At 44.1% G+C, this 14,033-nt stretch overlaps 1 protein-coding gene across 2 annotated transcripts; it reads left to right on the top strand.

The window, feature by feature from the left end:
• The first annotated feature begins 588 nt into the window (after positions 1-588).
• Positions 589-11,344, top strand: trappc14.L (trafficking protein particle complex subunit 14 L homeolog). Of its 2 annotated transcripts, none has more exons than XM_018253757.2 (11): positions 589-1,053; positions 1,821-1,916; positions 2,156-2,285; positions 3,961-4,047; positions 4,132-4,249; positions 4,332-4,479; positions 5,612-5,691; positions 7,956-8,119; positions 8,954-9,108; positions 9,797-9,990; positions 10,893-11,344. In XM_018253757.2, the coding sequence occupies exons 1-11, from the start codon at positions 649-651 to the stop codon at positions 11,035-11,037; spliced, it is 1,722 nt and encodes a 573-aa protein (XP_018109246.1). In that variant the 5' UTR covers positions 589-648; the 3' UTR covers positions 11,038-11,344. The 2 variants fall into 2 exon arrangements, with proteins under 2 accessions (XP_018109246.1, XP_018109244.1); XM_018253755.2 differs by having other exon boundaries at positions 590-1,053; positions 4,129-4,249; positions 10,893-11,343.
• The last annotated feature ends 2,689 nt before the right edge of the window (positions 11,345-14,033 follow it).

Raw genomic sequence — 14,033 nt, 5'->3', positions numbered from 1 at the left:
ATATGTGAGAGATACAATGAGGGGTATCAGTGAGTTTATATGTGAGAGATACAATGAGAAGGTATCAGTGAGTTTATATGTGAGAGATACAATGAGGGGTATCAGTGAGTTTATATGTGAGAGATACAATGAGGGGTATCAGGGAGTTTATATGTGAGAGATACAATGAGGGGTATCAGTGAGTTTATATGTGAGAGATACAATGAGGGGTATCAGTGAGTTTATATGTGAGAGATACAATGAGGGGTATCAGGGAGTTTATATGTGAGAGATACAATGAGGGGTATCAGTGAGTTTATACAGTAAATATCAGTGAGTTTATACAGAAATAATAAATAAAATGGCGGGAGGGAGGGAAGTGAGATGTTAATGGCGGCACAATGGAAATGGGAAACCCCAGGTTGTGGAGTTTGTTCAGACTCAAGCTGTGTGACCCCAATGAGAGCCCAAAATCTTTATTATTCTTTTCTCCCCACCCCAAGCTTAATAGCCATTAGTCTTGTCCCTGTCACAGGCCGCATCCCTCAGTGATACCCTCGTTGCTAGGTTACGGGTTTCCTGCTGTTGCTAGGCTACACTCTCTCGCTCGGCTTTCCTTCCCAGGCTCCCTGGCTCGGCGCTCCTCTGCTCTCCCCTGCCGGTGCCAATATGGAGTCGCAGTGCGACTATTCGATGATCTTCCCGGCCTGCCCTCTCCTCCCCTCAGACCTGCCAGTTCGGTACCGGGCGTTGCCCAGGCGAAACCACCTCTACCTCGGAGAGACGCTGCGCTTCCTGCTCGTGCTGCGGCTCCGGAGTCCCGGGGAGAAGCCCCAGGAAAGGGCGGGGACAGAGGCCTCTGCGTCGGGGGAGGCTTCTCAGGAAAGTCCGGGGCCTGAGGCCTTTTCGTGGGCCCCTCTGGCGGCTTCGCTTTCGGCCTTGGCCAGTGTTTGTCCTGGGGAGGAGGAAGCGGAGGCGGAAGAAGAGGAGAGCGGGGACTGCCCGGCGGGTTACCGGGGGTGTAAGGCAATTCTGAGCCAACAACAACCCCCGCCTGGGCCAGCGCCTTCTGGGGTAATAACATCGTGTCTGTGTCTGATCTCCTTATGCTTCACTCCAACTGTCACTTCTCCCCACACCTCTCCCCCCAGCTGTCAGTTCTCGCCGCACCTCCCCCCCAGCTGTCAATTCTCTCCACACCTCTCCCTCCAGCTGTCAGTTCTCCCCACACTTCTCCCCCAGCTGTCAGTTCTCTCCACACCTCTCCCTCCAGCTGTCAGTTCTCTCCACACTTCTCCCTCCATCTGTCAGTTCTCCCCACACCCCTCCCCCCAGCTGTCAGTTCTCCCCACACCTCTCCCTTGAGCTGTCAGTTGTCCCCACACCTCTCCCTACAGCTGTCAGTTCTCCCCACACCTCTCCCTACAGCTGTCAGTTCTCCCCACACCTCTCCCTACAGCTGTCAGTTCTCCCCACACCTCTCCCTACAGCTGTCAGTTCTCCCCACACCTCTCCCTACAGCTGTCAGTTCTCCCCACACCTCTCCCTACAGCTGTCAGCTCTCCCAAAACCTCTCCCTTGAGCTGTCGGTTCTCCCCGCACCTCTCCCCCCAGCTGTCAGTTGTCCCCACACCTCTCCCTTGAGCTGTCGGTTCTCTCCACCCTTTCCCTCCAGCTGTTTGGGCTCCCATCCCTCTCCCCCATCTGTTAGATCTCCCTTTTTACACTCCTCCGTCTCTCATAACCCATACACCCCAACCTTCAGCTTTCCCAACCCCCCAGCTTCAACCCACCCACTTTTTCCTCTGCTATCCTCACAGTAAAATCTTCTCTCCAAACAGACCCCCGTTACAGATCCCGTTGTGTCCAGTGATGAGGTTATCTTCCCCCTGTCTGTCTCTTTAGATCGTCTCCCACCTGGGACAGTCAAAGCCAAGGTGAGTATTACAGTTTCCTGCAGCTCTCAGACTCACAATCAGAACTGTTACACGTCACTAGGGGTTCAGCACTGTAGCAACCAGGCAGAGTTTTGAAATTAAAAGTGGAATAAGCAGTGTAATTGAAACTTTATAGTCAATCTGTGTTTCTGGGGTCAGTGACCCTTGATGGTGAAGAAGCCATAAGAGGGCTACAGTTACTAATGAAATAAACGAATGACCCTGTGTCTGTACGGCAGATAGTGGTGACGGTGTGGAAACGGGACACAGAGCACTCGCGGGTCAAAACCTTTGGATATCGCTCATTGTTACAAAATTCCACCCCGGGACAAATCTTCCGAGAGGAACAAGGAACCTTCAAGGCTCAAGGTGACCCCCTATTGTGTTACCTGCCAGCCCCCCCCCCCCCTGTATTTTATCCTCTCTCTGTTCCTTTTCATCTGTACCATCATATTTTCTGCTGAGGAGTAGAAAGTAAAATTAGGAACAGATTATTGATAATTCCTCCATTCTACAATTTTTCTTCCCCCTCCTGTTGTGTTATCTCCTTACCAGACGGTCAATCATCATCTTCATCACTTACTTTACGAGGGTGGTTCACCTTTAATTTAACATATAGTATGTTCTAGAGTAGCCAATTATAAACAACTTTTCAATTGGTCTTTTGTTTATTTTTTAGTTTTTGAATTATTTGCCTTTTTCTTCTGACTCTTTCCAGCTTTCAAATGGGGTCACTGACCCCATCTAAAAAACAAATCTTCTGTAAGGCTACAAATGCATATAATGTTAGCTACTTTTTATTACTCATCTTTCTATTCAGGCCTCTCCTTTTTATATTTCAGTCTCTTATTCAAATCAATGCATGGTTGCTAAGGTAATTTGGACCCTAGCAACGAGACTGCTGAATAAAAAACTAAATAACTCAAAAACCTAAAATAATAAAAAATGAAAACCAATTACAAATTGTCTCTGAATATCCCTCTCTACATCATACTAACAGTTGGCATGTATTATAGTCAAGTGACCAGTCATCAGCCACAGCAGTTGCCTAAGGCTTAAAAGTATATCCCACATGGCAGGGGGTTATGCAGAGTGCAACATGACTCCTCCCATGTCTCAGAGATGCTTATTGTGTGGGATAACCCGGGGGTCACTGTTCCCTTCATGCCCCTTTAACATTGACCTCTCTGCCCCCCTGGTTGAGCCTAATTTCTTATCCCCCCCCTTTATGTGATGCCCCTTCCCTGCCTCTTAGTGATCTCTCCCCTAACCTCTCCCTTTTCTCTTTCTCAGTGAGTGATCTCTCTCTTCTCTCTTTCTCAGCAAGCGACCTCTCTCTTTCTCAGTGAGTGAACTCTATGTTCTCTCGTTCTCAGTGAGTGACCTATCCCTTCTCTATTTCTCAGCGAGTGACCTCTCCCTTCTCTCTTTCTTAGCAACGGACCTCTCCCTTCTCTCTTTCTCATTGAGTGACCTCTCTCTTTTCTCTTTCTCAGCGAGTGACCTCTATCTTTTCTCTTTCTCAGCGAGTGACCTCTCTTCTCTCTTTCTCAGTGAGTGACCTCTCTCTTTTCTCTTTCTCAGTGAGTGACCTTCTTTCTCAGTGAGTGACCTCTCTCTTTTCTCTTTCTCAGCGAGTGACCTCTCTTCTCTCTTTCTCAGTGAGTGACCTCTCTCTTTTCTCTTTCTCAGTGAGTGACCTCTCTTCTCTCTTTCTCAGTGAGTGACCTCTCTCTTTTCTCTTTCTCAGCGAGTGACCTCTCTTCTCTCTTTCTCAGTGAGTGACCTCTCTCTTTTCTCTTTCTCAGTGAGTGACCTCTCTTCTCTCTTTCTCAGTGAGTGACCTCTCTCTTTTCTCTTTCTCAGCGAGTGACCTCTATCTTTTCTCTTTCTCAGCGAGTGACCTCTATCTTTTCTCTTTCTCAGCGAGTGACCTCTCTCTTTTCTCTTTCTCAGCGAGTGACCTCTCTTCTCTCTTTCTCAGTGAGTGACCTCTCTCTTTTCTCTTTCTCAGCGAGTGACCTCTCTCTTCTCTCTTTCTCAGTGAGTACCCTCCTCACCGTGCTCCCACCTCCCACCCTCAGGTGCCGTCAGATCAACGTGGCCGGGAAACACTTCACTGCTGTGAAAGGTGAGAGGGGAGGAGAGGGGTCGCTGGGGTTTTTGGGTAGGATTAATGTCCCATCCTCACCCCCATCTCTCTCTCCATTAGTAGTGAACACCTCTTCTCAGGATGAACTCAGCATCTGTGACGTGCGCATCCTCCCCAACTTCAATGCCAACTACCTGCCCGTCATGCCGGATGGATCTGTGCTGCTGGTGGACAACGTGTGGTGAGAGAGGCGTTTGGGGGGGAGTAATTGGGGTGTCTGTGGGAGATGATTGCAAGCTCACTTGTCCTGCCTCTTCCTGCAGTCATCAGTCAGGAGATATCAGCATGGCCTCCTTCCTGCGCCTGCACAGCACCTCCTCCCAGCTTCCCAGCAGCCTCTACTCCATGGAGGAGCACAACTTCCTGTTCCAGCTACAGGCTGGTGAGCATCCCCCTGAGGATGCTAAGGAGGTGAGTGCTCATGGGAAAGTCTTATAAGTTTCTAGCAGTATCTGATATACACTGAAGAGCAGCCTCCTGCTGTATGGAGCCCTAGGGCAGAGACCTCTCCTGACAATGCCCGTCTATGTCAGAACAGCTTGGATTTTAGCTTAAAGGGATTCAGTCATGATTTTTATTATGTGGTTTTTATTTATAAATTATACTGCAAATAATTCACTCTACAATATAAAATGTAATTCCTGAACCAACAAGTGTATTTTAGTTGTAATATTGGTGTGTAGGTGCATCTCAGGTCATTTTGCCTGGTCATGTGATTTCAGAAAGAGCTGTTATCTTGTGTTAAGCTGGCCATAGATGCAAAGATCCGATTGTACGAATCATCGTACGATCGGACTTTCCCATCTCCCGACCCACCACTAACCATTCAGATTAAAGTTTTACCAGTCAGATTAGTTAAAGAACAGATCAGCCAATGTTCTGCACTTGACAGCAATCGTACGATATCTATGTCCAACCAAAGCTAGTGACAGTCTCCCACTGAAAATCATACGATCGGCAATACATGCAGAGATATTATCGGCAGCCGACAGAAATTTTCTAACCTGTCCGATCGACCAAATGACAGATCTCTGCCGGACGAAAAATGTCGGGACTCTCCACACACGTTCCGAAAATCATACGAATCCTCGATTCGTACGATCAGATCTTTGCGTCTATGGCCAGCTTTAGGGAGCTGCTATCTGGTTACCTTCCCATTGTTCTGTTGTTAGGCTGCTGGGGGGCGGAAAGGGAGGGGGTGTTATCAGTCCAACTTGCAGTAAAGAGTGACTGAAGTTTATCAGAGCACAAGTCACATGACTGGGGGCAGCTGGGAAACTGACAATATGTCTAGCCCATGTCAGATTTCAAAATGAAATATAAAAATCTGTTCTTTTGAGAAACGGATTTCAGTGTAGAATTCTGCTGGAGCAGCACTATTAACTGATGTGTTTTGAAAATTGTTTTTTTCCCATGACAGTATCCCTTTAAGTTTCCCTTTATTTTATCTTTAGTCCCGCCCATATTTCAATACTTCATACACCCTGTGTATCTGATTCCATGTGCCTGATACCCTCTCACTTCCTTCTCTCTCTTTCCTCAGGGTCTGGAGGTTCCTCTGGTGGCTGTAGTTCATTGGTCGACTCCAAAGCCCCTCACATCCGACATTTATACCCATTACAAGTAAGTCGATATTCACATACACAGCAGCATTTTAATGGAGACCAGTTTTATTTATGACCATAGTCCAGTAATGACAGTGCTCTCTAGAGCAGGGGGGCTTATTTATCAACACGGGCAAATTTGCCTGTGGGCAGTAACCAATAACAACTAATCAGCGATTGACGTTTGCCAGGCAGCTGTAGGTAAATAAATGCAACAATTTTTATTGGTTGCCATGAGTTAAGGTTGCCCAGTGTTGATAACTGACCCCCCCCATTGTTTCCAGCTATACTACTGACAGACTGGGAGAGATGATACAACAGGGGTGGTTCATCTTTATGTATTTTATAGGATGGCTAATTATAAGCAGTTTTTCTATTGGTCTTCATTTTTTGAATTGTTTGCCTTCTTCTTCTGGCTCTTTGAAGCTTTTAAAGGACCAGTAACACTAAAAAGTAAGTTCAAAATCTGTTCTATACCCCTCTAACAATGCATCTGCCCTGCACAATTTTATACATTTCAAGTGCTGTATGCGAAAAATCCATTAAAAAAAGTTCCCTTCCTGTTCTAAACAAAAGACGATAGGGCGACTTCAGCTGTGCCAGACTCTACGTGCGCGCTCCACAGCTGCTCCCGACATCACCTCCTCAAACCAGGAGCCAGTTGCTGGAGCTCTATTAAGGATTTTCTTACCCCTTGTTAGCTGACGATTTCTTTAACAATCCTGCAAATTATGTTCCGAAGAAGAGAATCTTTGTTACATCCTTGTTGCTGCCAGCAGGCGAAGGAATGCGCAGACTGACTTGATATATGACTTGGGCTCTATGTACCCTGCTAGCAGCACGTACAGCAATACATCACGGTGAGTTTAAACACAAGGGGCTAGAAAAAACCTTCATAAAGCTGCAGCAACTGGCTTCCTGTTTGAGGAGGAGATGTCTGGAGCTGCTGTGGAGCGTGCACGTAGGGACTCGCACAGCTGAAGTCACCCTATCGCTGTTGAGAACAGGAAGAGACCTTTTTTAATGGTATTTTCACATAAAGCACTTGAAATATGTAACATTGTGCAGGGCAGATGTATTGCTAGAGGGATATAGAATAGATTTTGAACTTAATAATTTTTAGTGTTACTGGTCCTTTAAATTGGGGTCACTGACCCCATCTAAAAAACAAATGCTCTGTAAGGCTACAAATGTATTGTTATTGCTACTTTTTATTACTCATCTTTCTATTCAGGCCTCTCCTATTCATATTCTCGTCTCTTATTCTTATCAATACATGGTTGCTAGGGGAATTTGGACCCTAGCAACCAGATTGCTGAAACTGCAAACTGGAGAGCTGCTGAATAAAAAGCTAAATAACTCAAAAAACACAAATAATAATAAATGAAAACCAATTGCATGTTGTCTCATACTGGGGGGGGGGTTATTAACTAAGCTGTGAATGCAGAAAATCTGAACAATTCGTAATTTTTTAGAATAAATATTTTTAGAAAAAAACACAACTTCGGCATCTCAGACCTGCCGAGGTTGGATATAAGTCAGTGGGAGAAGTTCCAGAGTTTTGTGCAATAACATGAAGATTTCAGGGTTTTCAGGCAAAAATTTGAGTTCTCTGGTGGAAAAAAAACCGTAAGATTTGTATTTTCAGAATTTTTTTACCGCAAACAAAATTTTTGTGAAAATGTTATAATAAATAAGCCAGAAAAACCTGTGTGGATTTGATCGCAGTTTTTTTCATAAAATATTGAGATAAATTCGGACTTTGATAAATTGGCCTCTAAATGTTAATTTAAATGAACAGCCCCTTTAGGTAGGACATAGCTGGGATATAGAGGCAAATGAAGAGGAAATTCTTTTATGTTACAGGTAATGTGCAAAGCAATTAGATGTGATAAGAGGAAGCAGGTAACTCGTGTGATGCCGGATGAAATGAGGGTGTGGTTGGCCTTTTTTTCGGGAGGATTATATTATGGGGGTCTAACTGCTATGGTTCCCATGCATGTTTGCAGTGTGTTTATATGTTGGGTATTAGTGATTTCTGCATGAGAATTAACATAGGCAAGAGTCTTACCCCCATATGTAATAAAAGTTTCCCATAGCAACCAATCAGCAGGCAGCATTTGCTGCTTTAAAAGCAAACAACTGATTTACTGGTTACTATGGGTTATACATATGGGGGGTTAGTCTGAAGGGGCAAAGTGGATGTGGTTGTTTTCTGATTCAGTACAAAATACGTCCCATGTGCCCCAGGCCTTAGTATTAGTTTCTGTATTCTAATTCCAGACTCCCGAGCATCCGTCTGGAAAGGCCCCGCTTTGTGATGACTGCCTGCTGCGAGTCTCCCGTCCAGATGCACAAACCTTTCCGGGTCACCTATACGCTGCTCAACGACCTGCAGGACTTCTTGGCCGTCAGACTTGTATGGACCCCGGACGCCAACACAGCTGGTGGGTAGTGATGAGCGAATTTATACACCAGCCATGGATTCACGCCGAAGTTCCCAATTTTGCCATGTGCCAATTTTTTTTCGATAATTCGCCACGAAAATTCGTCCCACGAAAAACGGGCATAACAAAAATGCTATTGACTTTAATGCATTAGGACAAAAAAGTCGCCATAAGAAAAAACGCTCATTGACTTTAATGCATTAGGACAAAAAAAGTCACCATAAAAAAACCGGCCATTGACTTTAATGCATTAGGAGAAAAAAGTCGCCATAAGAAAAAACGCCCATTGACTTTAATGCATTAGGACAAAAAAGTCACCATAAAAAAAACGGCCATTGACATTAATGCATTAGGAGAAAAAAGTCGCCATAAAAAAAAAAAAAACACCCATTGACTTTAATGCATTTGGAGAAGAAAAGTCTCCATAAGAAAAAAACGCCCATTGACTTTAATGCATTAGGACAAAAAAAGTCACCATAAGAAAAATCGCCCATTGACTTGAATGTATTTGGAGTGAGAAAAATTGCGGCAAGTAAAAACTCCCATTGACTTCAATGTGTTCTGCAAAATGTCGCCATTTCGCAAATTTTTTTGCTGTTTTGCAAATTTTTTGCAGAAATTTGACAGATTCGCTGTTCACTACTGGTGGGGGTGAGAAACATTGGGGGAAAGAGGGCAGACACAAAAGAAGCAGTTTGGCAGGAAGGAGAAGCTTTAGATGGCAGTTTTATAGAAGAGAGGGATTATGGGAAGAGGGCGTGACCCTGGGCAAGGTGACAGAAGCAATAGGAAGGGAGGAGCATGTGATCGAGGTCAACCTCCATCTTTCCTCAGGCAGGAGTATTTCAGAGGAGGACCGGCGCTTGACAAAAGCTGTTCAGGAAGCGGTCGTTTGTCACACTCCAATCAACAGCCTGGGATTTTGCCGCAAGGGCAGCTCCGTAACAGTCGGGGTCACGTTCATGGCTTTAAAAAGTGGTCTGTTTGAGGTGAGACGGGGGCACAGTAGTGAGATGCATATGCCTATTTGTCTTTATTTTAACTAATTCTGACATGATTTTTATGATGTCGTTTTTATTTCTAAATGACACTGTTTACACTGTAAATAATTCACTCTACAATATAAAATGTCATTCCTGAACCAACAAGTGTATTTAGTTGTAATATTGGTGTGTAGGTGCATCTCAGGTAATTTTTCCTGGTCATGTGCTTTCAGAAAGAGCCAGCACTTTAGGATGGAACTGCTTTCTGGCAGGCTGTTGTTTCTCCTACTCAATGTAACTGAATGTGTCTCAGTGGGACCTGGATTTTACTATTGAGTGCTGTTCTTAGATATACCAGGCAGCTGTTATCTTGTGTTAGGGAGCTGCTATCTGGTTACCTTCCCATTGTTCTGTTGTTAGGCTGCTGGGTGGGGGAGGGTCATATCACTCCAACTTGCAGTACAGCAGTAAAGAGTGACTGAAGTTTATCAGAGCACAAGTCACATGACTGGGGGCAGCTGGGAAACTGACAATATGTCTAGCCCCATGTCAGATTTCAAAATTGAATATAAAAAAATCTGTTTGCTTTTGAGAAATGGATTTCAGTGCAGAATTCTGCTGGAGCAGCGCTATTAACTGATGTGTTTAAAAAAATTTCCATGACAGTATCCCTTTAATTACTGTGCTTTAACAGCTAAGCCAACATATGAAATTGAAGCTTCAGTTCACTGCCAGTGCTTCCCAACTGCCACCTGACGCTCGCCCCGTGTCCCGTCGGAGCAGTCCCAGCAGCCCGGCCCTCAGAGATCTGGAACGGCAGCAGAGTGGGGTGCTGGGACGATCTCAGTCCTTCTCCCACCAACAGCCAACTCGCGGTCAGCTGATACGGTGAGATATTAAAGGAACAGTTCAGTATAAAATAAAAACTGGGTAAATAAAAAAAATGTTTCTAATATAGTTAGTTAGCCAAAAATGTAATGTATAAAGTAGGAATGCACCAAATCCAGGATAGGGTTCGGGAAAGGGCCAGGATTCTGCCTGTTTCAGCAGGATTCGGATTTGGCCGAATCCTTGTGCATGGCCAAACCAAATCAGAATACTAATTTGCATATTTAAATTATGTGTGCGAAGGTGAATCACGTGGCTGTCACAAAACAAGGAAGTAAACATTTTTTCCCACCATTTCTGTTTCCACCCATATTTTGCATATGCAAATTAGGATTCGGTATTCAGCCAAATCTTTCACAATGGATTCGGGGGTTCGGCTGAATCAAAAAACATGGATTCGGTGTGTCCCTAGTATAAAGTCTGGAGTGACTGGGTGTCGAACAGAACAGAACACTACTTCCTGCTTTTCAGCTCTCTAACTCTGAGTTAGTCAGTGACTATAAGGGGGGCCACATGGGACATAACTGTTCAGTGAATTTGCAATTGATCCTCAGCATTCAGCTCAGATTCAACAGCAACAGTTATGATCCATGTGGCCCCCCTTACAGTCACTGACTAACTCAGAGTTATAGAGCTGAAAAGCAGGAAGTAGTGTTCTGGCTATTATGTTACACATCCAGTCACTCCAGCCTTTATACATTACATTTTTGGCTAATTAACTATATTAGATACATATTTTATTTTGCACAGTCTTATCTATTTACACAGTTTTTATTTTATACTGAACAATTCCTTTAAGGGGCCAATCAAACATTTACTGAATAACCTGCAATGTTTTTGGGGTGATGGTGCCCATTTAAATACATAATACATAATCACTGTTTCTGTCTTTGCCCCCATAGGACCGGCAGTGTGATGGAGCGTCGTGCAATAACCCCACCCGTGGGTTCCCCCCTGGGCAGACCCCTCTATCTGCCCCCAGAGAGAGCAACCCTGTCGTTGGATAAAATCGCAAAACGCCAATGCAAGGTGCTAGTCGTTCAGTGATTTCCACCCACCCTCGAGGGGCAGGATGGAGATCAGCCAATGGGAGACTGGACTGATATAGGAACAGGAATAGGAATTTGGGGTACGGACTGGGACACATAGGACTGAGGCAGAGAATGGAGCAGGGGTCATGATTGTTATGTACTACTGATATATACACTGGATGAATAAGGAGAGGGAGGGGGAAGCGGACCCTTGCTCATGTCCCTCTCTTACAAGCTATTTTTTTTTCTTTCCTTGCCTTAAAGGAACGGTTCAGTGTAAAACTAAAAACTAGGTAAATAAATAGGCTGTGCAAAATAAAAAAATGTATCTAATAGAGTTAGTTAGTTAAAATGTAATGTATAAAGGCTGGAGTGACTGGATGTGTAACATAATAGCCAGAACACTACTTCCTGCTTTTCATTGATTGGTTACCAGGCAGTAACCAATCAGTGACTTGAGGGGAGGCCACATGGGTCGTAACTGTTGCTTTTAAATCTGAGCTGAATGCTGAGGATCAATTGCAAACTCACTGAACAGTTATGTCCCATGTGGCCCCCCTTATAATAATGGACTAACTCAGAGTTAGAGAGCTGAAAAGCAGGAAGTAGTGTTCTGGCTATTATGTTACAATCCAGTCACTCCAGCCTTTATACATTACATTTTTGCCCATCTAACTATATTTGATACATTTTTTATTTTCCACAGCCTATCTATTTACCCAGTTTTTAGTTTTATACTGAACCGTTCTTTTAAAGGATCAGTAACATACATTTTTTTACTGTTAAATTCGTTAGTAGAGAACCAAAAAAAACCACAAAGACAAATGAAACTTTTAAATGGCTAAACCTTTATTAAGAAATAACTTACCGAAATTTGCTTGCGCTCCTCTTCAGAAAAGGGCGATGATCCATCGTGCGGCGCTCGATTTCTCCTCCCTGGCTATCTCCTATAAGGAAAGCAGGGAGGAGAAATCGAGCGCCGCACAATGGAGCGTAAGCAGAGTTTCAGTTAAGTTATTTCTTAATAAAGACTTAGCGATTTAAAAGTTTAATTTGTCCTTGTTTTTTTTTTTCATTCTATACTAACAAATTTTTTTTTTTTTTTTAAAAATGAGGTTACTGGTCCTTTCATAATGTTTACATTTCTTGACATTTCATTGGGTACGCAACCAAAAAAAAGAAGTTCAAGTACTTTAACTTACCATCAAAGAGGCCGATGGTCAGGATCTGGTCGGAGCCGCAGAGGGTACTGCCCCCCGAGTTGTCGGCCATTATCCTGCTGTAATAATAGACTGGTACACACAACAGGGAGGTACTAAAGGTATTTATGTCTGTGACAAAGGGATACGCCCCCTACTATACTGATTACTGAGGGATCCCGTATCTTATGAAATGTGGGGGGGATGCACAATAAGATTCCTCGGGTCAAGACACTGTGGTTATTATTATATAGTGAATAAAGTGCCCCCTATTGCAAAATATAAGGATATTATAAGTCACCGAGGAGTTCCATACTTTTTTTATTATAATACACAAGTTTTAGTGAGTCGTGACAAAAATGACATCACTAGTCACCGTTTATAACTGATGACATCACTAGTCACCGTTTATAACTGATGACATCACTAGTCACCGTTTATAAGGATATAATTCATGGCTCTTGTGTATTATATATATATATGTGTATATAACTGGAATGTCCTAGGGTAAAACTTGAATTGCAACTGCACGTGTTGTACCATTTGCCAATATTTGGGAGGAGAGGAGCCCCCCTCTCCCCCCAACCCGCACAAGCCACTCCTCCTTTCCTGCCAATACTTGAGCGCTTTCTGTGACCCGCAGACACCGGCAGTTTTATACGTTTTTATATGTTGTTTCTTATGTGTTGCCCTGTGTTACGGCCACGCACTTTATGTTTTAATAAATGTCTCTTAATTTATTTTGAACAAAGGCGAAAAAAATACAGCGAGATTTAAAGGAAATGAGCACGAGTGAAGTCTCTTTCTTTCCCCCCTATTCCATGGACTATATTTACTACAGTGGGACAGGCGGGTTATGGAGCTGAATATGGAAACTGCCGTATTTACACAATCATGGCAAAAACTAAAAACTGGCAGGGGGTGGGGTATAGTGACATGCGGCCCGGCACAAAACCCTGGGTCGGGTGGGTTCCGGCCGACTCCTGCACAAAATCTTCGGGTCGCGGGTGGGTCCGGGTCGAGATTTTCTCCTGATCTCCCCACCCGCGACCTAGTACTGCCGGAATTTATAGACTTCCGCCTGCCCCCACCCTTTTTGTGACGTCACTGTGGGGCGGGCGCTGGGCCAAAAAAAATAGAGCAGCAGTGGGTCAGGTGCAGTTCTGGAGGGGGCAGTTAGGATTGGGTGTGGGTCAGGGAATTCTCGACCCGCACATCTCTAGTGGGGTGGTTTTAGACCATGAGGTTTAAGTACATGTTTTTAAGGGGTGGTTCACCTTTAATGGGGAACTCCACAAAAAATAACTTAAGCTTTTTGAAAAGTAAACATAATTTCAAGCAACTTTGCAATATACATCAGTTAAAATATGCAGACTTTTCATGATTTTAAATGGTTTCTGACAGTTCCCTAAGCCAAGCCCCCTGCTCTCCTGCTGATCTGTCTGACTACTTTGCTGAGCTGACTGACTACTGTTACGTTGTATGAACAGCCATCTGTCCTCAGCCTGCATCCTCTAAAACCCACAATTCCCTGCACACGTGATTTCAATAAGGAAAGGAACATCCCAGTGCAATGCATTGTGGGTTATGTAGTTCCTGCATGCTGTCTGTAAGCTGTGGAGAAGTTGTTACAATTTGTAACATCGGTGTTTAGTCCCTCCTTCCCTGACAGGATTTCAAATGATGCAGAAAGAGAAGAAATGTTAAACAGCTGGATTTCAGCATAGAAAATGGTATTTATTCACACAGGTAACTGTGATATATTGGGGGTTTCTGTGTTATGTGGGACTCTTTATCAAATGTTGGTTTGGAA

The sequence above is a fragment of the Xenopus laevis genome, chromosome 3L (assembly GCF_017654675.1).
Source record: "Xenopus laevis strain J_2021 chromosome 3L, Xenopus_laevis_v10.1, whole genome shotgun sequence".
Lineage (NCBI taxonomy): Eukaryota > Metazoa > Chordata > Amphibia > Anura > Pipidae > Xenopus > Xenopus laevis.
Note: the sequence above shows the minus strand (reverse complement) of the source record. Positions and strands in the feature narration are given on the sequence as shown.